The 24,593-nt window shown below is 44.6% G+C and overlaps 2 protein-coding genes across 3 annotated transcripts in view; one reads left to right on the top strand and one right to left on the bottom strand.

The window, feature by feature from the left end:
- Window positions 1-19,100, bottom strand: part of DENND11 (DENN domain containing 11) — a 72,703-nt gene extending 53,603 nt beyond the window's left edge. Inside the window, exons 1-3 of the mRNA XM_036230812.1 lie at window positions 18,903-19,100; window positions 16,302-16,406; window positions 13,330-13,518 (exon numbers count right to left, since the gene is read on the bottom strand). The gene's annotated coding sequence lies outside the window, so the exon portion shown is untranslated. The remainder of the gene's footprint in view (window positions 1-13,329; window positions 13,519-16,301; window positions 16,407-18,902) is intronic.
- On the top strand, window positions 85-22,162 carry WEE2 (WEE2 oocyte meiosis inhibiting kinase). 2 transcript variants are annotated; one of them, XM_016157192.2, is made up of 11 exons: window positions 85-870; window positions 5,340-5,536; window positions 7,252-7,303; window positions 9,245-9,417; window positions 10,616-10,737; window positions 15,498-15,644; window positions 16,323-16,430; window positions 16,520-16,605; window positions 17,210-17,380; window positions 19,096-19,238; window positions 20,788-22,162. In XM_016157192.2, the coding sequence occupies exons 1-11, from the start codon at window positions 526-528 to the stop codon at window positions 20,942-20,944; spliced, it is 1,701 nt and encodes a 566-aa protein (XP_016012678.2). In that variant the 5' UTR covers window positions 85-525; the 3' UTR covers window positions 20,945-22,162. The 2 variants fall into 2 exon arrangements, with proteins under 2 accessions (XP_016012678.2, XP_036086699.1); XM_036230806.1 differs by lacking the exon at window positions 85-870 and adding an exon at window positions 4,247-4,353.
- The last annotated feature ends 2,431 nt before the right edge of the window (window positions 22,163-24,593 follow it).

Below are 24,593 nucleotides of genomic sequence, written 5' to 3'. Positions count from 1 at the left end.
CGGGGCCCCAGCCAAGATATGTTAGAGGCTAAGGATCATTATCATCCCCGGGTGCTGCTGAATTCTACTCCACTCCTCTCAGCCATTGGGTGGGTGGCGGGAAGCAGACGAGAAGACAGGACGAGGTTTCTAAATGGTAGGCGTAAACGCGTGAAAACCATTTCTTTCCAATAATGAGCTTGTTTCGCAAATCGGCTCGTGGGTCTTTTTAAAGCCGTGCTCAATGAATCCACTATCTCACTAGTATTTTGCAGCACATGTGCTCGGGGAGACGATGGAAGACATCCAGGAGAGTTCTAAACATCAATTGGATTTAATTGCTCAAAGAGTTCCTGGTGCTGTCTTTAATCAGAGTGGAAATAAGGGCAAGCTGAGATCTTCTAACGGACACGTGGTACTTCAGGGAGGAAACTAACGGTGGGTCTGCAGGTCGCCGCTGGTGGGCAGAGGGAAAGGCGGGCCAGACCTGTGGGGCTCGCCAGCGTGCACGCTTCTCTCCTCCTTCCTTAAAGCTCTTTGGCTGAGATGGATGACAACAGTATTAACAGAGAATTAAAGCAGAAATTAAACTTTTCCTGTTGTGAAGAAGAGAACGAGGACGAGGAGCGGAAGGAAGCGCGAGAGGGCAGGGAGGCCCAGGGCCAGACCCCAGAGACGCCTGACATTCAGGAGCCGGAGGCAAAGTTTACCCCTCCCAGGACACCCCTTAGGAACGAACGTGAACTTGACACATCTCAGGAAAAAGACAAAGTGAATCCAGATCGCGGTTCGAGGACTCCAGTGTTCGAGTCTCCCAAATGTCCTAAGACTCCAGCCCGGCTAGACGAGAGAAGCAAGCTGCTCCACTGTGGGAGTCCCTTCACTCCCAAAGTAAGTAAGTTGTGAGGGAGAGGGGCCCAGGTTCCTTCTCCAGCTCAGCCGACAGAAAGAGGAATCAGTTATTTATGTGTTTTTGATAGATTTGCACCCCCAGGCTGTATTGTCCCCAAATACATATCTATTGGTGAAAATGAAAAGGTTTAAAGTTACCAGAAAACAATTAAATGTCTTGCCGGCTGTCTTCTCAAAACCATTGGTGCCAGCGACGATTTGGTAGAGGCCGCAAATAAATCTTGGGTTGGGGAAAAATTCGCAAAGAACACTAGAACTGGAAGGAATGTTGAGATCTAGGGCCCAACTTATGGAGCCTAAAAATCAAGACCTCGAGTAGAAAACTGGCTTTTAGCTCAGCCAGTTTTCGGCCAGTGGCAGAGAGAAGCCGAGAAACCTGGTCTTTGGGTCTCAGTCTGTTCTTTCCATCATGCCGACCGGCTGTATTTTTATATAATCATTTACTATTTCCTAATGTAAGAGTGTTCACATTCCCTGTCTGGACCTCTCTGTATCTTTGCTGCCGCTCTTCCTGGAAGTCCTCACGCCTCTGTGGCCACGTGACGTGCAGGCTCCTCTGTGATCTGTGAGCAATGAGGTAGTTGGTTGATAACTCTGCGTCAGCCGAGGACGGCGCAGAAGCGAAGGTCCCGAATAGTTAGCATGTCCCTTTCTACTTGTTGCGACTGGTCTCCTGCCACACCTTCCCCATTAAAGCCGGGGCTGGGGCAGCCTGACCTCTAGCAGATGGCGCCGTGGAGTGTGAGCCTCAGGACTGGTCCCGGCTCCGCTCCCTGCTGGTTCAGCTTGTGCACTTATGATCATCGTGATGACATCTGTGCTTCTGACTGCGGTACAGCCACTGTCAGCTGGTCGCTTTAGTACCTGCTGAGTACGGGCACCACGCCCACCAGGAAATGCTAAGCTTCTCGTCTGAATTGTAGACAAACTACTTTCATATGCTCATGTGTCGATCTATGGATTTTTCAATGGTCCCAATACCAACCAATCAATCATCCACTGATTTTTTTGAAAGGCGCAATGTTTTTGATATGTGGAAATTAGGCAGAGAGTGGGCCGAGAGGTCATGGCGCTGAGCAAGGGTGCACAGGCAAGAAAACAGGACGTGGTGTGTACATTTATTTCGTCCATTCGTTTGAAACTTAGCTGAACACCTTGGTACGCTAGCACACTTTCTGCCGTCACACCCATTTACGGCCTTCAAAAGGGGCCCGCAAAATAAAAAACGCAACTGCAATGGTAACTAAAGTTCCGATCGAGTATGCTAGAGATGCTAGAGCAGCAGCAGCACGTGACGAGAAAGACTTAGGAATGAAGTCTCAAGATATGAGAGAAACCTTTCCAAAGAACGCGATGTTTGAGAGCAGTCTTAAAAAGTGAGTTGGAGTTCTCCGGGCAAAGAAGGAGGGGTAAGAACTCGAGGCCAAGGGCAAAGCCTCTACCAGGTCATGGAGGCGAGAGGGCATGCTGCTTCTGGACACCTGTGTGTCACTCGCCGTGACACGTCTGTATGTGACGGAGGGCAAGCGGGGAGGCCCGAGTGTAGGCAGGAGCTAGGTCAAGGTTTTAGCCTGGAAGTGCTGAGAGAACTGGTTTTGAGCAGAAGCATTTTTGAAAAACCATGACCTTCCTATGAAGGACGGAATGGAGCAGGAGAGCGCCTGGAGGCAGAATGGTGTTCACAGCAGATCTGTGGGGAAGGGAGAAGGGCCTGAGCTCGGACAGTGGTGGGCAGAGAGACACAGATGTTTAGGAATCAGTAACTGACTTGATGGAGGGGGTGAGGGAAAAGATCTCGGGTGCAGTCAGGCTTGAGTGGATGATACCTGGAATCGAGCAAGGTGGCAGTCGAGGACGTACAGGTTTGTCAAAAGCAGAGATGTCAGGTAAGTAACAGGATAACGGGGTCTGGAGTGCAGGAAAGCGGTCTAAGCTGGAGATCTATACATGGACATCATCGGCGTACAGGGAGCTGTTGAAGTCCTGGACGTGGGTAAGGCCACATAGCCAGAGCGCCAGCATGAGAACAGAAATGGTTCGGGTCAGGAATCTGGGGAAAATGCCAGGATCTGAGGGACAGGCAGAGAACAGAGTTTGGGAGGGAAACTGGAAATGCAGCTGGGAAAATACATACTTTGTGCAGTTTGGATCGGCTCAGAGGAGAGAGGCCAGGGCAGTAACAACTGCAGAGGTTATGACAAAGACAGGGACGCCCAGGTAAGGAGCATCGGCTTAGCTCAGCCTCGCCCAAGAGACAGGGTCGGAAATCATGCGACATGACCTCAGCTTGCCACCAGGACTCCGGAGCAGGAGTAGGAAGAGAAGAGCTTCCTTAGGAGGCAGCGAGGTCCCGGTGGGCCAGTGACCACTTGGGAGACATGCAGAAGGGATTCGAGCATCAGGGGATTAACTGGGCCTTTCCGGTTTTCCCCAGTCCCACGGCCCTAGGACACGGTGCCTTTGTGTGAGGCTGCCACTGTCTCAGCATCTTCAGAAGTCAAGGAGCTAGTCCCCAAATTCCCTTTTTTTCCCCCTTAATCATCTGTAACAGAGCTGTTACTTATCAAATTAGCTCTACTCTCTGGGGCATATTTATTCTCAACCGGGTTATCTTTCCAGAAAATTTTCATCTGCTATCTTTTTGTAAAAGTCCTTTCATAAATCTTATCCTAAACTATACTCTTTTCTGTTTCAAAGGGATGACTTGTAATTTTGCCATTCTGGCAATAAAACCCATGTTAATATAACTAATATCCTTCCCTATAAGTGGAGCTCCCAAAATCTATTCATCTTGATATTTCCAGACTAGAAATTCTGATATTGCTTGCCCTGATACAAATATTTTTCTTTTCATATGTGATAGATGCATTTTAATTTCCACATGATAATCAGCATCTCGAAAAACCGTTTCTCAGGGAATGATTTACCATGATTCTAAATTCGTTTCCTGAATCATGCTGACAACTGAGAAATATAGTTGTCCTTCTTTTGAATCAGTACCAGGCCCTATAATAAACTCACGGGAAGATCATGAGTCTGCCGCCGATGGCTTCTTTGACAACCCCCGACGGGGTCGTTCATCCTCTGGACCCTAAGACATATGTAAAACCCGTGTAAAGACTCTTGACTCTGGCAGCCACATTTTTTTTCATTAAAAAAAAATGTTAGGTACTGTGTGTACTCCATAGCTTCCTTCATTTCTGCTTGTATCAATCACTTAGTGCAGGCGGTCCCCAACCTTTGTGGCACCAGGGACCGGTGCTCCTGTGAGAACCTAGTGCCTGATGACCTGAGGCGGGGCTGAGGCAGTGACGCTGGCCCTGGGGAGCGGCTGCAGACGCAGATGAAGCTTTGCTCGCTGGCCCTTTGCTCACTGGTCCGGCGCTCACCTCCTGCTGTGCGGCCTGGCTCCGATCAGGCCGCGGACCAGTACCAGTCCACAGGTTGGGGACCCCTGATCTAGTGAGTATAAGTTCAATGCTCATTCTCTGTAGCTTCACATACTTTAATTCCAGGACTGTGCACTGAGGCAGGTAGTTAGCAGTTTACTTGCCTCTCCGCTGAAGAGTCACGGGCAGACTCAGGACTGCAGAGTTCTTTTAGGAAGAGCCTGGCCCGCGATGCCGGCGCTCTGAGCCTACACCATGGCCCGTGTCGACCGCTGTGCTCTCGAAGACCTGTGACGCGGGTCCCGCTTTGGCCCCTGGCACTTAGGTCATTCTGCTGTCCCATGGGAACCCTTGGTCTTTGACCTCCGCCCTGCGCGCTTTGTGGGCTGGTTTGCTTTCAGGCCTGTGTTCTCCCTGCAAGCCACCCACGGTGCTAAGTCCCGCACAGTTTCCTGTTCACCTCACTTCATGCTACATTTTCAGCGAGACTGGAAGTTTCTTCTTCCATTTGAGTCTATGAAATCTTTCCTTCACAAAGCCATTTCTGAAACATCATCAACTGCTAACAGACTGTTCCTTAAGAGCCAGAATTCGCCTCTGCACCCCTCGGCATCTAGCTCAGCTCCTGCTACTTAGTAGGCAGTAAACACGCATTTTAATGAGTAACTGAGGGGAGGCTAAAGTCTGCTCTCTGAGGACATAAGGACCAGGTCTTCTAGAGTCGCTTTCATTTGTCTAACCCTAAATGTCATCTTTAGGAATAGATCTGGTGGTTTTCCCAGGTGGCCATCGGAATTGCCCCGGGGAAGGGGGCGGGGCATAACACAAGTGCAGATCCCTTAGTGGATCCCATGAATCAGAACAGCTAGAGGTAGACTGGGCATCTGTGCTCTCCATACAAGAACCAGCTATGAAGCAACTAGTTTGCACTGAACCAGATAACCTCTCAGGCCCCTTACAGCAATGACGTTCTTTGGTTCAAATATTAACTAGCTAACTGACAGAATTTTTTTTTTTAACTAACCCCATTCTAACGTGCCATTTGTCATCCTCATTCAGGGCCTGCTGAGCCAGCTGGTTATTTCTTCAACAGGGAAGGCCCCCTCCCGAGGCTCCAAGCATTTGAGGCTCACGCCTGTTTCCTTCGTGGATGAAATGACCTCATCAGCTCTGGTTAATATTAATCCCTTCACCCCAGAGTCCTATAGAAAACAATTCCTTCAATCTGGTGGCAAGAGGAAAGCCCCAGGAGACCTGTAAGTGCACTGTGTGGCCTGCCACTTTTGAGAACTGGCCTTACTGTGGTCAAGAAGGGAGAGCGTTAAAGATTAGGAACGAGAGCCCCGCCTGAATGACCCTGACATGGCTACCCAGTCCCTCCTTTCTAAATGTCACTGTCGGTTTTCACCTGCTTTGTCACAAAGATCCTAGCATCTTTCCATTCTGAAGTGCACCACAAGGTGCCATCTCTGTGAAAGTCAGCGGCAGACCTCTGACCTCATCAGGAAGCTGGACGGGCCATGGAATTGCCTTCGGGAGCTCTGCTCTGCTTAAGGGAAGACTGGCCATTGGGGAAGGTGCGGTCCACACTTCCCAGGCTATGCTGGGGTTTCGAATCCAGCTTGTCTGACTGGTGATGAGAGCTACGGGGCAAGGATTTGAACTTCTCTGCAGGGGACGGCACATTGGCTGACGAGGAAAAGATAGGGCTGCTTTCAGAAGAGCAAAAAAAAATGGAAAGCCAAACTGCACTGTTGTGTGCATCACTCAGGGACGTGTTTTGACTGCATCTCTCTAAGGCGTCTTTGTTATGGAATGGAAGTGCCTCTAAACGGGCCAGTCGTTTCTGCTCATATGTACTCAGCAAAATAAATCCACAGCTAGCGGTCTGAAGTGTGCAGAGCTTAAATGTACTATATCAAGTTGTTTCTTTGGGAATCACTATGTATTAATCAGCCGATGGCCGGAATAGGTTTTCTCAGCACTGTCTCCTGGATCTTAAGTAAACAGGACTTAGCACAAGTAAAGGGTGTACTTTTGCTACCAAGAACCCTATTGGTTTTAGCTGTTTAGGATTATTTACAAATCATCAGAATCAATGGTTTCACCTCTCACTGAAGCTGGCCAGGATAGACAGTTAACCGGAATTCTTGGCCACGGAAGTGGTGACACTTTAGAAATGTTACTTAGTGCTTCCGAGAGGGTGTTTTTCTTCCTTATCGATTGTTTTAGAAAGTTTAGAATGTGATATTAAATTTAAGTCACAAATGCCAAGCATCAATTTATTTCCATGAGTGTAATGTCCTCCATTTGCCATTACCACCGTGTACTTCTCTAAAGGAAAAAAAAAAAAAAATCTACAGCGTGGCCGGTCTAGAAATTAAAATCTTAAAGATCCAGAACTCAACTAACTGCTCATGCTGAAGAAGACGTCCGTCAGAGACTTGGGCTTATTGAAAAGTCATCGATGACGTCTCAGCCAGGGTCAGAGCTCATGCTGCTCTACTTAGAGTCTGCCCGTGACCCGAGATGAGCAAGGCCAGGCTCCGGGGGAGCGGGGCGCCGGAACGCCGTGTGGTGGCGAAGGTCACCGACAGTTCCGCATGTGTTCTGCGTGTTCTCGGCCTCCAGTTCTCAGCGTGTGTCGTTCTAGCTGCCTCAAGCCCCTCCCCTTTCCCTTAGCTGGCTCCTTCTCCTTCCTGGGATGCTAGCTTACATACCCTCTTTTGGGAGAGACTTTTACGCTGGAAATAATTAATTGGGTGCTGTCTGTGGTATCCCTTGATATCTTGTTCTTATCCTCACCTAGGTTCTTAGGTTGAAATTTTCTATGTGTCCCTGTCCCCAAATATAAATTGAAGAGGGGAAGGAATTGTCTTATTTACTCTTATAGCCTCAGAACCTAGCATAGCACCAGGCTCAATAAATGCTCATCGTGTACTGATATCACTTTTTTTTCTTCTTTTCTAAGTGAGGAACCGGGTCCGGGAGAAGGCAAAGTAGAACAGGGGCTGCCTGCCAAGGTAAGCGCTGTTCTTCGGCCCAGCTGTCGTAAGAGTCACTTCACCCCCCCGCTTCTCTTCGCCTCCTCTCTCTTACCCTCCCTCCTTTCTTCCCGTCCTTCTCCCCGCCCCCACTGCCAACATCTCACAGCAAATGTGCACTGCGACCGAATTTACCTGGACTCCCATCAGGGTCTATATTCTCAGACAGTGTCTGACATGTATATTGCTAAATCATTACATCAGAATATTTTTAAAGTAAAGGCTACTGCTTCTATCTTTGATCCAGGGGAAAATTCCATAGTTATGGGGTAGAGAAGTGAAGGAAAAATCAAGATATCTAAGGTCCCCAAGTAGAAAAACGGAACAGAAAGTTATCAGCATGAGCCAGAGATTTATGCATAAAATTTTAGCTCTTAAATGTGCCAATATCTATTGATTTTTATCATGTTTACCATCTTTGATCTGGGATCCCTCATTTGATAATCTAACCTAATAATACTGTAAATATTGTTGCCAGAAATGTTTACTGCAGCCTTAACTGTAATAGTAAAAAATAAAAGAGGGAAGTACTAAATGTCCAATAATAAAAGGCAAAGTAAATTTAAAGTCAGTGGAGTATTGCGTTGCCATTAAGACGTTTACAATATCACAAAAACATTGCGACGTTCGGCATACAGAGCGGGGGGGGAGGGGCTGAGGTCGGGATGACGAGGGTGAGTAGATGGCTTGTTTGGCATCTGAGATGAGGATGGGGGGTAGTGAGTGAGCACCTGGTAGAAGGCCTTGGGGACTCTCACTGGAAGTTTGGAACCCTAATAGGAAACAATTAGGTGCGTCTGATTCTCCGGTGTCGTTTTCCAAAAATGCTTCTTACTATTAGAGGAGATAAATAGAGGGCTGGCAGCTATAGCAAATCTAGACGTGGAAGAAACGGAGCTTGAGACTGGCGAAGGGCAAATGAAAATGACAGATCTTGCCGATGAAGACGGATTGGTATTCGATGTCAAAAGCGAAGAGCTAGTAAGGGTCAAAATTTTAAAACTTTAGATGAAACATTCTTGCTCATGGAGAAACTGGGAAAGTGCTGACTTTGTGGAAATAAATCAGCTTGCAATAGATTCGTATACGTGTATGGAGACTTGTCACCACAGCCACCCCTTACTGAGGATTTACTGTATGCTCGGCATCGTGCTAAGTTCCACACACGCACCGCACACGCACACACACATGCGCACACATAAGCACGCACTTTCTCGTGCAATGTTTCAAAGAACCCGCAGTAGTAGTTGCCATGAACGTCACCTTACAGATGAGAAAACTGATGGAAAGTTCAGTGATTTGCCTGGGGTCATTTACTAGCAGGGCAACGAGCGATGTTGCCGTTTGGCCAGTAGGGGGAGTGGTTGCTATATCTGAGCACATGACCTGAACTAAGCCATCTGACAATTTTATTTTCCAGACTGATTTCTGAGAAAGTGAACTGAACTCAAGTGTATCGGTTCAACTTGAGATAGAAACATCAGCAGCCAGAGTGTGAGACACACAGAGAAGTGTCAAAGGGAAGCGTCTTGTTGTTCGTTTGAGTATGCTCCACCCCGATCCCAGCTCCCCCTTCAGCTGAGCACAGCAGCGCTGGCCGAGGAGATGTGTCCCTACAGGAACATGTAGAGAAGAACAGTATGGCCAGACAGAGGAAATAAGATGGAAAAAAAAAAATGTAACACGGGAAAGAGAGCTGTCAGTGCAGAGTCGTGTGGCAGGTCACAGAGAGCACAGAGAAGGCAGTCCGTGTTCGGGGAGGGCCCTGCTGCCGTAAACACGGACACGGATAGAGCCCGATGCTATGCCTCGGAAGTCTTTCTGAAAACTTAGTTAAGTTTAGGAATATAATATGCCTCGATTTTATTGCTCACGCTATGAAAGGAAGGATTATTCTGACTTTTCACTAAAATATTTCAGAGGTGTGTTCTACGAGAAACCGACATGACTTCCCGCTATGAAAAAGAATTCATGGAGGTAGAAAAAATTGGGGTTGGAGAATTTGGCACAGTCTACAAGTGCATTAAGAGGCTGGATGGATGTGTTTATGCGATAAAACGTTCCACGAGACCATTTGCAGAGCTATCAAATGAGTGAGTACCTTTGAAATGTACTAGAAGTACAAACCTGGATTTGGAAAGCTTGTTAAAATATTTCAAATAACATTTTAACGATGTCATTAAAAAATACCATTTGCTGCTTTTTAAAATCATCCCACCCCCTCCATTGTATGTTGTATTACATTCAAACGCTTTCTGAGTATTCCAAACCAGAGATAAGTTATATCCTAAAATATACCATGATCATCATTTTGAGTCATGGTGTGTGTGTGTGTGTGTGTGTGTGTGTGTGTGTGTGTGTGTGTGTCTGTGTGGTTTTTGTGGCTTTTACTTCTGGTCTTACTGCTTTTTTTCCCCAAATAAATAGATTCTTGTGCCTGTTTAGTTCATCAGAAATATTGCCAAGTAGGAAGTTGTTAACTCATGGGTTTTTCCATTTTGTATTGATAATGAATTCAATAGTCAAGTTTCAAAAGCAACGAGTACGGAAAAATTAACTCGAAATTTGAATTTCATTCCCAGAAGTAATTTTTTTCCCTCAAGAAAAACCACCAATTTCAGATCTAGCCAATGCTTTTTACGAACTGTGGGGCTACAATACTTATGCCAAATCTGAAATGACAGACTTTGGAATTCTTCGTTTCTTATGCTGAAGTTCACCAACTACCACCCATTTCGCTTGTGTTGGCTCTGAATCTGCCTCCAAGGCCGTCCTGGTGCCCACATCATATCGGCCGAGTCGAGTATCGACTCTGACCATCCCGTCTTCACGAAGAAGGTAGAGCGCCCATCACGATACCCACAATCAAGTCTGTGGTGGCCGCCTTCTTAAGCCCATCAAGGTTTTTTTTTTTTTTATTATGATACAGTAAAATTAAGGCCCAACGCATGCGGCTGTTGAGGTAGCAACCTCCTGAAGTGCCTCTTTACGTGTGCCATGTTCAATCAAGAAAATCGTGGACTTTCGCACCAAGGTGACCAAGATTCTGCTCACAGGCTTGCTATCACTGGCTTAACTCTGGGCCGGTCCCTGAACTTTCTGAAGCCTTCATCCTCGCCACCATATCTTACTAAGTGGTTATGAAAGTGAAATGAGATAAAAGAGGAAGCAGGCAGTGAGCGCTAAGTCAATGTCCTGCCACGGTCAATGATGCTTCACGGCTTGTCTTTTAACAACATCTGTATGGACATTATCTTGATTCATTTTTCTCGATGCTTTTCTCTCTCCTAGGAATTCAGCTTTGCATGAAGTTTACGCTCACGCGGTGCTGGGTCATCACCCCCACGTGGTACGTTACTACTCTGCGTGGGTGGAAGACGAACACATGATCATTCAGAACGAATACTGCAATGGTAAGTGTGTGGACTACCACCCGTGGAGAGGGAGGTGCGCTTTTAAGTCCTCGGAAGAAAAATCGTTGCCCCTTCCTGATGGGGGTAGCAGAGTCACACCAAAAAGTCTGCACTGTGGTTTCGCCTGGAGGCAGAGGGCTGGAGAAAACGAGTTGAGTTAAAGGAATTTCAGGTTTCTGCTAGCATGGATTCCTTTCAAAGCTGATGTGTAGCTGATACAGAGAAGCTCTCACTCCCCTCGCACTTAACCCCAGAGAGAGAACTTTTACCCTGGTGGTCTGAACAGCAAATCATCCTTTGCCATCTGCTAGGCAAGCCATGCTCTCTACCGATTTTTGGAGGGGTGGTAAATTTACACAGCCAACTTTTGATGGATGTCCGAGCGGCTCCCTGAGTGTGGGGATCGTCCGTGCTTCTTGCTGCTCCTTTCCTTTCGGCTTCGGCGTCCTCACCAGAGTCGTGGCGTGGGGCGGGGCTCTGGCACTGAAACGCGGCGACTTCCGGTCTGCTTTCGCTCAGGGGCACACATACGTGGCGACCGGCAAAACGATCCCTCCGGGCTACTTCAGGCTCCTCTGGTTTAACATATTTCTAATCCGTGATCAAGGGGTCGACATAAAAACACTTCGGTGTTGTTATTCTTGGGAACATTTTTCATCAGAACGTCCAGTGGCGAAGTGGAAAGGTGCTAACACACCGAACAGAAGCCTGCCATCACTGTAGGCGCAGCGGTCCACACTCTGGCCTCGCGACGTTGGCCAACGGCGTCCCTCTTCCCCCAACACCCCTCCCCCATACGCCCGCCTGGATCTTCTCTAATAGTACAGTCTGTCTCTGAGCAAACTGAGTAACCGCCAGATTGAGTATGTGTGTCCAGCCTGGCTTTTGAGGACAGAGATCGGTAACAAGGCTTCACCATTTATAAACTGAGTATGAAAGTAGGTAAGTAAGTAACATTATGAAATGCTAGAAAACGGGGCACATGTCCTGTGAAGCAATAATCTGCCATTTCCTTCGTTGTTTTCTTATAGCCCAATTTCCTTATACCCTTACCCCTGGATTTCATGGGATTTTTCCTCTAATAAGTTCACCCTAAATCCCTTTTTTAATAGTCTGTTTGGGATAAAGAATGGACCCTTTCCTTATACCCATGACTGAAAAGGCTGAGACTTTCCTTAATCATCTCTTATTTTTCTCTGATCGTAGCCTGAGATTCCCTATTCCTATCTTCCTTCTCTCTATAAAGGATATTGGAGTTATTTCTCTGATGTTCAGCTACTAACAAAGATGAGGTTAAATAACAAAAATTAACAAAATGAAACGAAACTGATTTGGGGCAACGTAAAGATTTCAAATATTCAAAAAATAATAAGATGGAGTGATTATTCGCTATTACAAATCATCTTCTAATTCTTTTCAACATCCGGATACCTCTGCAAGCTTAGCACTGCATGAAGCTCTAGGGTGAGATGAGGTACATCCTTCAAGGGGCTCTATTCCACTTGCTCTGTTGCGGTAAACACACACGAGGCAAAGCCAGGTGGTGCAACGGTGGGCGAAAAGCGTTCGGAGAAGGTGAACGTGAGTGCGGCACAGCTCGGTGTGGCGGAACGGGCCCGGCTCCACGCTGGCAGACCGGGCTTCCAAGCCCGGCTCTGCTGCAGACAGCCGCCGGGATGTCTGTCACTCACTGGCTTTCTAGCCAGTGAGATTAATGTTTACTTATGGGAGTAGTTTGAGAATTAGCAATCACCTGTGTCAAATGCTAGTTCAGTGTCCCTACCCGACGCATAGTAAGAACTCAATAATAGTTGCTGTTAGAGTAGTCTGAGGAAATCTCATAACGGAGGTAGGACTTGAAGGAGGCCCGGCAGAATATTACTGGGGTTTACGGAAGGAGAGGGAAGACGCCCGTTTAGGGTGACAGCCTGCAGGCAGAGAGCATGACGGTACTGGGAATGGGTCTGGCCGAGCAGGCAGGAGGACATTAACAGTACTGAAGTGACCGCAAAGGAGGAAATAAGATCCGCAAGGATTCTGGACCAGATTATGGGGAATCACTGTGCATTCATCATGGTGGTCCACTAACTCCATTGGGTACTTAACACTTAAAACATAACTCTGATTTATCAAAATGTCACTCACACACATCGAATCTTTCCAGTGTGATCTAATCATGGAAAATAAAGCATGCCCTACATGTTTGTAGTCATGGATAATCCATGTTGAGACTCTGCCCTGTGGCTCTAAATATAGGGTAAGTCCAAAATATGGGTGAGGCAGTGGGGAAGCCTGTGCCTCGTTCCTTTTCCTCCCTTCCCACTCCCGTCCCCTACCTCTCCCTCTTTCTCATCTCTTCCTCCGCATGCCTTGTCTCCCCACGTCCACCCTTTCCCCGGTAACCCCCAGCCTGTCACAGCAGTCAGGCTGAAACACATAGTTATGGTTTTACCTCAGATTATAAATTAGATCATTTAGATTATAACTATTAGAGACAGTCATCTGATTTCCCTTTTTGTCCCTTCTGAGCCCTGAACCAGTCAAATGTTCCCTCCTCCTCCCCCGACCTGGCCAACATCCCCTACAAGTCACCTCTGGGTCAGCCTCTGAACTCTGAAGGCTTTCAGTAGCAGGTTGAATTTGGAACCGCAGGGATTCTGTCTGATTCAGGATTGGACGATTAATCTCTTCCTAAAGGCAGCATTTGCTTGTGACGTCTCTGTCACTGAAGGTTCACAGAGCATGCTCCTCGGGGATGGGACATCTAGAGGTTGGTGTGCTCTGTGAAACACCACAAACATCAGTTATATTTCCCACCAAACAAGGAACGCTGCACCAGCAGAAAAATATGCTTACGTTGTGGGTAGCCACATGAAAGCAAGATTGTGAGACTATAAATGCATGAACAAAATATTCTGTTAAATTGTTGGTCTGCTTTTTAACACTGCTAGAAGGCATTTGCTACTTATTGCTATTTTTGTTTCGGTATCTGTTAAGCCTCATGAGCAGACAGGAAAACATAGATACATTTTTCTTAAGTTTTTTTTTTTTCCTGCCATGCGAGGTAAGTATCTTAATTTTATCTAAAGGAAGGAATCCGGCCACTCATCTCACAGATGGTGTGAGATGCAGCCAGAAGCTGGTTGTTTCCTTCTAGGGCACGGTGCTGGCCTTTACGGCAGCCATCCCCAGGTGGCGTTACGGGGTTTAAGGCTCCAATGTAGTTGGACGAGATGAGTAGGGGAGAAGTTCACAGTTCATTCGGTGTTGCTATGTCTAGAAACACATACTCCCTTATTAATTCTGTTTAGTAAAGAACAGCTCCTTAGGCTCTTCTATACGAAGTGCAAGATCAGCTTGAATACCTTGGCACAAATGGGTACTTTTCAGTAACTTCTACTCTTGTTAATTATTACGTGGCTAAATTTCATATTACCTACAGAGCTTCTCAGTAATTAAAAGTGCTAGCACTGGTCTAGTTACTCTTACTAAGTACCCGTAGCTCTTCAGGGGACAGGAAATATTTCTGCTCGTAATCTGAGAGAACACAGGACAGGCACCTCCGGGATGCTTCTTTCTTTCCATTCGGTCTTTTCTTCCCCCCTCCGCTGCCAGAATAGACATTCGGTTCAGAAAATATTACATGCCAGACCTTGGGAAAGTGAAGCCCTAAAGCGGCCCCCAGGCTAGAAGGGAAACAAGACTTCTAGTGCACGTGGTGCCTGGGTGCAGCCTTCCTCCCCTTGCCACTGCTCATAACCTCGTCTGCAAACGTAGTCTCGGGGTGACTTTGTTCTAACGAGCTGCAACGCACTCTTAAATGTCATCTGTAGTATATACGTTCTTTCCTAAGAAGGTTCACAGTAAAAAAAAAAAAAAAAAATCTTTAGCCTTCTGTGTTTCTGAAAGCGGCTCAGTTCTTTTCCTTTCTGAACTTAAGTATTTTAATATGACCGATCAACCTTTAATTTCAATTTCTACATAACAAGCTTTTAAACATGGATTTCCTAGGACATCTTACCATCTGAGATCCCACTGTTGTGATTTGCACTTGAAGGGTGTTACTGTGGGCTTTATAACCACGGGGGGGGGGGGCAGGGGGGACATGAGTCTGTTATTTTGCCTGAAGAGGCTACCAGTGAACACCAATTAATGATATAAAGGGTTTGGAAGCATTCTAATACCTCAATTCAGGGTCATCTAAGATCAATGAACCCAGACCTTATTTATTTTTGATAACGATGATAAATCAAGAGTCTATAACTGAGGTGCAAATACTGTGCCTCAAATAGGATTTAGGTGTGATTGATATTTTATGTTTTCCTTGGGTCAGCGATCATTAAATGTTCTTATTTCACGATATATTTTTAATGAAAGTAAACTTAGACTCTACCACATTAAAATTGATAATGGCTTATAATTAGTAGGTTAACACTGATATGGAATTAATCATCATACCAATAGTGGCTTCATGACTGGGGCTGATTGGTCTTCTGGTTAATAATTAGGTAAAACTTTAAAAATGTATATTGGGGCATACTCAAGGCATTAGGGCCATGTACTGGCATTTTCTTTTCCTCTTTGAAAGACCTCTAATTCTTTCTCACATGTCTATGGTATAAATGGGGGGAAGATATTATGTTTTGCATGGACCACTGAAGTAATCTAGACTTGCTGGCCCGAGTTCATTTGCAAGGAATTTCTGGAATATTTTCTACCCCTTCGTCTGTAAGGTTCATACGTTTCTTGTTCTTTCCTAGGTGGGAGCTTACAGGCTGCTGTATCTGAAAACACAAAGTCTGGCAATCATTTCAAAGAGTCGACACTCAAGGACATCCTTCTACAGATTTCCCTTGGGCTCAAGTACATCCACAACTCTGGCATGGTGCACCTGGACATCAAACCTAGTCAGCGGCCCCCTCTGCCCCCGGCCATGCTTAGCGCCTTCCCCACTGCTGTCGAAATCCACCCATGCGGCTGTCAGGCATCAGGGATGATGTCTGCTGGCAGAATCCTTCTCTTTGTTTCCCCTAAAATTTTTCAGTTAAACAGCTTGAACCATTTTCTTCCTGGGCTCGGGGGGATAGAAAAAGACAAAACCCCTTCCCAGAGAGTGAAGCCAAAGTTTGAAAATAAGTATTTAATTTACAAGGCAGATAAGCGACAGCCATATCGGCTAAATCATGACGGTGTTAGTGCCATTCTCTGATTCACACTGATCAAAGTGAGCAGGAATGAATGGTTGGGCACTCATTAATGGGAAACCCAAGAAAATGTTGTTACTATATTGTGGTGGTGGGGGAGGTTGGTTTGTTTTATTTTTGCTTATTTCTTTGTTTTGAGGCCACCAGCCTCTTCAGAGGATAGGGTATGTGTGAGGTCAGTTTCAGTTAAACAGGTATTATCAGTCGCTGAGCTGTCCAAAAGGAGTGTGAGAGATTTCAGGGGAGGAAACAAACCTTGTGGTCCTGTTACACACACGCACAGAAGAGGATGGAGGGCGGCCGTAATGTCAAATAAAAATAAGAATCTTTGGGGTGAAAAGCATAGGAATCATTACTTACATCAGTTCTGGATTTTTGCAGGTAACATCTTCATTTGTCGTAAGATGCAGCGTGACTCTCTTGCAGTCCCAGAAGAAATTGAAAATGAAGCTGACTGGTTTCTCTCTGCCAATGTAATATACAAAATTGGTAAGTCTGCCTGTATACTATCATCCTAGTTTACTCCAGTTTTGAGAAAGACATGCTTTCAAAGAGCTCTTATTTTTTTCTTTTTTTAGGTGACTTGGGTCTTGCAACGTCAATAAGTGAACCCAAAGTGGAAGAGGGAGATATTCACTTCCTGGCTAAAGAGGTTTTGCAAGAGGTACAGGTTAGGGGAATGGGGGCTGCTTTATAATCCACTGAGCCTTGTGACTCTCAAATGAAGGGTCGCAGTACAAGAAATTAATAGCATGTATTTATAATTTTATATTTTCCCCTTTCCTATTCAGAATGGAGACCAAAGATAGGAGAGAAACTTTTCCAACAAAAGCATAAAGAAAGCTGGCTCAATGATGGATTAATCAATATTTGTACTGTTTTCTGTAAAGGTCCTTCACTGTTTCTTAGAATTCCTAAACTCATCAATTACCTAGTAGGATGGAAGCTTATTGGTCCAACGCATGTCTATCTTGCTACTACTATCCTTTTGCTAGCCTGCCGGCGCTGGTCATCGAAATGACCTTTAGTTACCCGCCACCTGTAGGAAGTCTGCGGAGCCAGGCCTGGCACAGCAGGGTGCATCAGGTGGATTTGTGCTCCATCCCTCACCCTCTCTAGAAGTAAACCACTAACCACGGTGGATGTGACCTTGCCCGGTGTGTCTGACTAAGCTCGCATGGTTAATGAACCTTTCTTGCCAGTTGCTGTTTCGTCTAGACTCGCTTCACTTGGCAAACCAACCGGCCTTCCCGTGTTCTGTTTTGAAGGACTACCGGAACCTCCCCAAAGCAGACGTATTTGCCCTGGGGTTAACGATTGCTGTGGCCGCAGGAGCAGAGCCACTGCCCAGTAACGGGGCCGCCTGGCATCACATCCGCGAGGGAAATCTTCCGCCGTTGCCGCAGGCGCTCTCGGAAGGGTTTCACGACCTGCTCAAGGTGAAATCTTTTTAGGGAAATAAAGAGGGGATGGAAATGCCTGTTTAAAAAAAAAAAAATAGATGGACCGACAAGTAGGTGGGGAAAGGGAAACGCAGATGTCCTTAGGCCGCAGACGGAGGGAAGCATGGCTAGGAAGGCCAGAGGAGACATGCGCCAGACCGAACGCTTCTCAAGGAAACCCAAGGACTATCAGAAAACCTTTCCTGCTCCCTGCTATCGTTTTAAAACCCTGTTACGTTTTTTTTTGTTGTTGTTGTTGTTTTTTTCCATTTGCCCTTCTGAGGAACCTTGTGAGGTGGACAGGCGAGGAAACTGAGGCTCAGAGTAGCTCCTTCCATTTCACCTCTGATAATTGGCTCCCAATTCAAACCAGGTCATTTTGCTCTTATTTCAGGGTTTTAACTGTGATCTGTCGTAACAGCGGGGATGTTACTAAAAAATTGACTCTTGAGGGAATAGAAGAAAGTACAAGCGGATTCACTAATTGCTGACAATAATACCACCAGTCGTTAGGTGTTTTCTATTGTATTCAAGTCATTTTAGTTACAAACTTGTCCTTCCTCGCTTCTCCTTTCCTGTTGGAAGGAAAGTAATGTCAGCTCAGGAATGTGTGTGTTACCTGTGCTCAGTGATGCCTGAGTACGGGTAGGAACAGGGAAAGGAAGGTCAAACATTGAAACGGGTACGGAAAGTCTACACCATCGAGCGGCTTAGAATTATACTAAGAAAACAAAGTGCACATGTAAGATTTACCTTAGGGCATAAGGACGAGGATCGGTTAGGATCCCTAAAATAGCCTTAGAATTATCTGCTCTCCTGGAGATTAAAGTTCAATTTCATAGTTTACCTAAAAACTTCAAATTTAGTTACAAACTTGTCCTTCCTCGCTTCTCCTTTCCTGAAAGAAGGCAAATCGTTCCTTATGGTGTTCTTTGTTCATAGTGTAATTACTTATTTCTAGGTGTTGATTGCTCTCCAATGTAGGAGATACTTACTATCTCAATGCTGGCCTCGTGCTAGGTAATACGTATATGTTACTTTGTTTAATTATCACAACTGTCCAGAAGGTGAATTGCTATCTCAAATATCAGGAAAGGGGAACTGAGTTTCAGCAAAGTTAAGTGACCCACTCAAGGCTACATAGTCAATGGCAGAGCTGGCTCTGAACACCGGTCCCCAAATGGAAGGTTCGGTGTTTTCATTATATGACACTAATTGCTGTAAATAATTAGGTGTTTTCCATTGCATTCAAGTCATTTTAGGTTACGGCATCCTCTGCCTGAAGGTAAATGCTGTAGGAATATTGTCAGGGTAGGGTATCCTTAATTAATTTCCAGTGGAGGAGGAGCATGCTGTGGTAGAAAGTAAGCTGAACCCAGAGCTGGGTGACTTGGGTTTTAGTCTTGGCCCTGTCAATGACTAGGCCAAGTGACTATTTCAGGACCTCAGTTTCTTCCTGTTTAAAATTAAGGCATTAGAGGGATTAAACATCCAACTAGCTCTAAAATATGATACTTACAAACAAGTCAGAGGTATGGATGACTGATGCTACCAGGTAAGAGCTACATCATCACTTATTTCTTCCCTCTGCACAAAGGAGAACAGGAGTTGCACAAAGTTCACCAGCAGAAGCCGGGCTGGGGTGGCTTGGGTAGAGAGATTTCCCCCACAGTGAAGCTTCCATTTCCTCTCTTTTGGTCCTACATCATCAGAACATGATCCACCCTGATCCCGCAGACAGACCTTCTGCAGCGGCTCTGGCCAGAAGTCGAGTCCTTCGCCCCTCCCTGGGGAAAACAGAAGAGCTCCAGCAGCAGCTTAACTTGGAGAGGATGAAGACGGCCACCCTGGAAAGGTAGATTTTAGATATCAGAGTTGAGAAAGAATCTATCTGTATACTATTCACAGTGACATGACTGGTCTGATGTGTCTTTTCTAGGGATTCGAGTGGAACCCAATGTTATAGTACATAGCAGCATGAGGCTCTTTGTAGGGTGGGGCTGGAGACTAGATTGTTTGAGAGAGAAAATTCCAGTTAATGCAAAGGAAGCAGAGTGAAGAGTACCAGGAAATACAACTGGTAAAGAAAACGTAGTAGGATTCTAAGTACAACAGGTGTTCAAGTAATTGGTGAACGATCCCCCGAAGCAGGAAAACCATAGTTAAGGCAGGAAGAGACCTATTCTAGAAATCTGTTAAATTTCAGAGACAGGCAGATACTTTGTTTCGATACATGTTTAGAGAAAGAGGAATTTTTTCCAAGCCAAAGGAAATGATCTGATTACTTATTCATGTAAGCTTGTATTTATGTATGCATTCACTTATTAATCTATTTCTTCATTAAACAAATGGAAATTAATTAGATGGGCTGGGCAGGTATAAAGGTCAGACAGGTTTCAGTTCTGAAGGCATTTTTAAGTGATTATCACATACACTGTGTACTATCGAAAATATAAAAGGAAGAGATGAAAACTGGTCCTAAAATAAACTTAGAAATCCAACTTCTTTTGGATACACAATCCATCTTAAAATGATTAATTTGAAAAGTCCCCAAAATGATTTCTTGGCAACGAGTTGTGGAGGCTCTAGGTAATTCATACCAAGTAACTTAGTGTATATATATATATATATATATATATATATATATATGTATATATATATATTTGCTCTAGTTTTAGATCCCATTTTTCCAGCTAATAAATAAAATACAAAATACTTATATATATGTTATAACAGCAATATAAGTATTTCTTAAAGTATGGTGTGTACATTCTGAGGCCAGCTACGGAGGCACAGGTAACTGTCTTCAGCAATTACCAGCAATGAGCACGTGTCATAGAGACGGGGCAGATGCCTTCTTGAAATTGTCTACACTAGGTTTTCCCATAAAAAGCTAAGTAGTAAATATTTTATACTCTATGGGCCACGTGATCTTTGCTGCAATGACTCAACTCTGCTGTAGTGATGTAAAAGCAGCCAGGGACAGTATACAAATGACATGGGTATGGCTAAGTCTTCCAATAAGACTTTATTTACAAAAACAGGTCGCTCTCTAGACTTGACCCATGGGCTATGCTTCAAGAACCCCATAGTTTTCATATGTAGCCAGTAGAGTTATTCCCTTAAATATATATATATTTATATATATATACACATATATATATTTAAGTTGAGAGAGCTTTTGTGCCCCAATTAGGATTTAGGACACCAGACCTGCCATGTTTGTGGAACACATGTGCACTAGCCATTTTTTAAAGACAACCAGGAATGAATTGTCTATTCTGTGTATGCCTTAAGCTTGTTTTAATAAATACTGAAAGAAAAAGAAAAATCTGTTAGTTTTGATCATAATTATTATCTCTAATTTAGGACCAAGTAACATATTTTTCCTCTTTTATTGTCAGGGAACTCAGAGAAGCCCAGCAGGCCCAGTGCCCTCGGGAAGACCACAGCGACCCTGGGGTCTCTGGGACCCCCCCAGGATCAAGAAGCACCAAACACCTGGTAGGAAGAAAAAGTGCAAAGTCTTCCAGCTTCACCTGTGGGACATCCTCCCCATAAGAACTCATTCCACACCGACCCATCTTTTACCCCACAGCTTCTAGAAACAGATTTTGACTGTGTCAAAGTTCCTCTCATTGATGGAGGGAATAACCAACTTGAATCCTGAAGATTTCAAAAACCGCTCCTAATTTGGCACCTGCAGCTAAGATCCTGAAGCCGTTAAAGTCTCCTATTAGTAATGATCCTAAGTACAATAACCAGCAGCCATTTCTCTTCTCGCTTGTATTCTTCATATCACCTATTGATCGATCACTCCTCAAACCCACAGTGCCAACAGGAAAGCAATGGCTTCTCAACTGAAAAAAGAGACAGAATCAGCCCTCAGCGCAGCCTGTGGACTAAGAGGTTACTCTAGCTAATTACCTGCAAAGGGTCTCGGTGACTCTCCCTGCACAAGGAAAGATAATTCTGTTTTGAATTGTGGTAACAGCTTACAAGAAAGTGTGCCTGGATTTCAAAAACGTCTCCCAGGTCATACAATAGTATTGCTAAAAGAATTCTCAGCCACTTTGAGTAAGTAGTTTTCCTACTGTATTCTCTGAATGGAGAGAGTCCCTTCCTCTGATACTGTATTTATTAAGTATAAACGTCTTCGCCATTATGTGAGGTGGGTAGAAATAAGACTATACATAACTTGAAATTTCTGAGCTGGTTATCAACTCATGAAACAAAAATATGGGGTTAGAGGGTGTGAGGGAAACCTGACGTTGTTCTCACTCTATTTGCCTTGACCCTCTTCTCACTTTATGGCTGGTTTTGATTTTCTGGGTGTCACCAGTTTCGCCTCGATTTTATCAGAATTTGGCTTTGTTTCCTGTGATTTTATATTTTATCTAACTCCTTTTTCTCTGTTCATATTTTTAAAGGAATAGAATATTTGTAAATAAAGGTTTTTATCTTGTCCGAAGGCAAATATGGGTAAAGCAGTCTTCTTTGCAATATATAACTAACCAAGAACGAGAAATTTAAGTTGGACACCATTTTATGAGTAGATAGGGGGGTTGAATTCAGTAGTCTGGTACCAACAGGTCTTAGCTGCAAGGCTCAAAAGCTAAGAATGACCAGGCTTTGATATAAAATAACGTTAGCCATAAAGGCATTTGATAACTTCCAGTTGTGTCATGTTAATGACAGTAGCTTGTTAATGGTTTGTAAGCTTTTTTGCTGCCTTATTTTCTTATTTTCCCTTAATTTTTTAAGTTTTAACTGAATAAACCATCATACCATTTTTGATTGTCTTGGAGTGGCAGTTCTTTCATGCAATTAAGTGGGGTACAGTGTTCCATATTGCCCACTGCCATTTTTAAAAAACTAGTCTTTATTCAAGGTTTTAAAATTCAGTTAACTTATCTGTTGCCTCTCCCGCTCCGGTTATTTCCCTTGCAGTGAGTGCAGTGCGAGGTCAGCCACGGTTTGTGATTTACAGCCACGTATAGTATTAAGAGTATGCAACGTACAGACCAGAGTTCTCTGGTTATGCTTGTCTTCTCAGGCATGGACAGCTACAACTGCCAGGGTCTCTGACCCCTTCTCCACCATGGTCCTCAAAGCCTCCCCTAGCACCTGGTATCTGGCTATTGGTTTCTCTCCCTCTTCTTCTGCTGGGCTCCATGGTGGCAGGAAGTCACCAAAAGAGCCGGTAGCTGCAAAGACACTATTGAATATAAGAGAGACTGGGTCTGTTTTCAATTTGCACAGTGTATTCTGCTTTAAAAAAAAAAAACCCATTTCCACATTCCCCTCCCCCCCCCCCAAAGTACTTGTAAATATAGAGAATGAGAGAGAGATTAGTGGCATAATAAAGAACACACTTTTAGGGCCAAATGATTGGATATGGATGAGTAGACATAGGTGGTCCAGAAGTTTTAAAGATGATTCCAAAGTTTAAGTTTGGGAGAACCTTGGTACTATTAAAACAAACGAGGATCTAAGAAGGGGAGAAATTGTCTCCGAAGGAAAGGATGAATTTAGTTTTTCATTTGACTCAACAGCTCAAGCGGAAGTAGGATTTTTAAAATCTTTTTTTTTTAATTTTAATATTTCAATTAGAGTTTACATTCAATATTATTAGTTTCAGGTGTACAGCAGAGTGGTTAGACATTTATATAATTTACGAGGTGATCCCATTTTAAATAGGAAATCGTTGAAGGGCATTGACAATAGTAACTTGGTGGAGTGTGGGATGATTAATTTCTGTGCAAGACCTGAAGGCAGTATAACACAGTGACAATGGAAAAAAATGAAATAAGCATTGCTAAGAAAGTCATTTCAAAGAGTCGGGGGCTATTAAGGAAGTGGGGCCTACGCACATCTTGGGCCTCGGTTCTCAGAGCTGCTATTAACTTGCTAAATCTGTTGCTAAACTCAGCGCAAGGCCCAGCCAGAAACATCCTGGATTACGAACATCCTGAAACAGCTGCTACATGGACATACATGGACTTTACTGCCTTCCTTGTAGTTTTCACACATACTCCTCCCCACCCCCCACCGTTTGCACGTTGGAACTAACCAATCACTGTTAACATACAATCCTTCACTTGAATGAAAGGATTGCATTATGTGGGTTTGTAAACTCTGCCTTTTAAAAATTCTTTTCAGTGTATAGTTTGGGTTGCTACCTGAATCTACATCACTTGGATTGAAATCCTTTAAGACCTCAAATAAACTTTTGATTTGGTTAACAATGGTGTTTCAGAAACTAAACATTGTGAAGGTAGAAGCAAAATGGAGATAAATGTCTAGAAATATACCATGAATGAAAAAGGGGCTATGCAATAAACCTGAGGAGCTCAAGGGTCCATGTGGCAGGCCTGACAACCTCAGTGGCCCAACGTGACCACACAGGATGGTCTGACCACGAATTCCTCACTGGGCAGGTCACGGCAGGTAGGTACGTCCCGTCCCAGGCCTATAGCTTCCTCAGCAAAGGTCAGTCTTTACCTTAAGTGAGCTCTGTCCAGCATTCTTATGCATCTGGGACAACATACCTTTGGAATGTCAGAGTAATTTCCTTTTCCTACCCCTCAAAGGCATCACCGCTAACACCAAAGCACAAGACCACAGAACCCCTGATTGATATTTTGCTCCTCACGCACCATCTACGTGTGCTGTGTTAATTATTAACTACGCTGCACCCACCAATGTAAAAGTATGCTTCTCCATTTTGCTTTTTACCCAGTCCTAGAGACCCTCCCCGATGCTTTCTCCCACCTCCTTAATCTACCACCAATGGATTTCATGCACCTTCCTTACGTCTTCTCTTTTGATTCTAAAATAAGCTGCAAAGCTGCCATTCTCTGGAGCATTTGAGATTTTGCTCCCCAGGACATGCATCAGTTTAGCTCACTAAACTCATAAAAATTCTCTACAAGTTTGGACATTTCTTACATTGACAATACCAACTAAAAGTAAGCCAAACTTTTAAGAGTTGGTTAAGATGTGTTTTGGAAACCATGTTAATTAAGCAGTTCGTATTTTTTCCCATTAAGGGCAAGAATGGGCCATTGAAGGGTTCTAAGTAGGGTCCAGAGGAAATTTGCATGTTAGAATGATCTGGAGGGTACCTTCCTTTTCTAGAAGCTGGACAGTGCCACGACCAGGAGATAGAGAGGGCTGGTAAAGCCCCTCTGGCCTGTATTCTGCAATC

This window comes from Rousettus aegyptiacus, unplaced genomic scaffold (genome assembly GCF_014176215.1).
Source record: "Rousettus aegyptiacus isolate mRouAeg1 unplaced genomic scaffold, mRouAeg1.p scaffold_m13_p_13, whole genome shotgun sequence".
NCBI lineage: Eukaryota > Metazoa > Chordata > Mammalia > Chiroptera > Pteropodidae > Rousettus > Rousettus aegyptiacus.
Note: the sequence above shows the minus strand (reverse complement) of the source record. Positions and strands in the feature narration are given on the sequence as shown.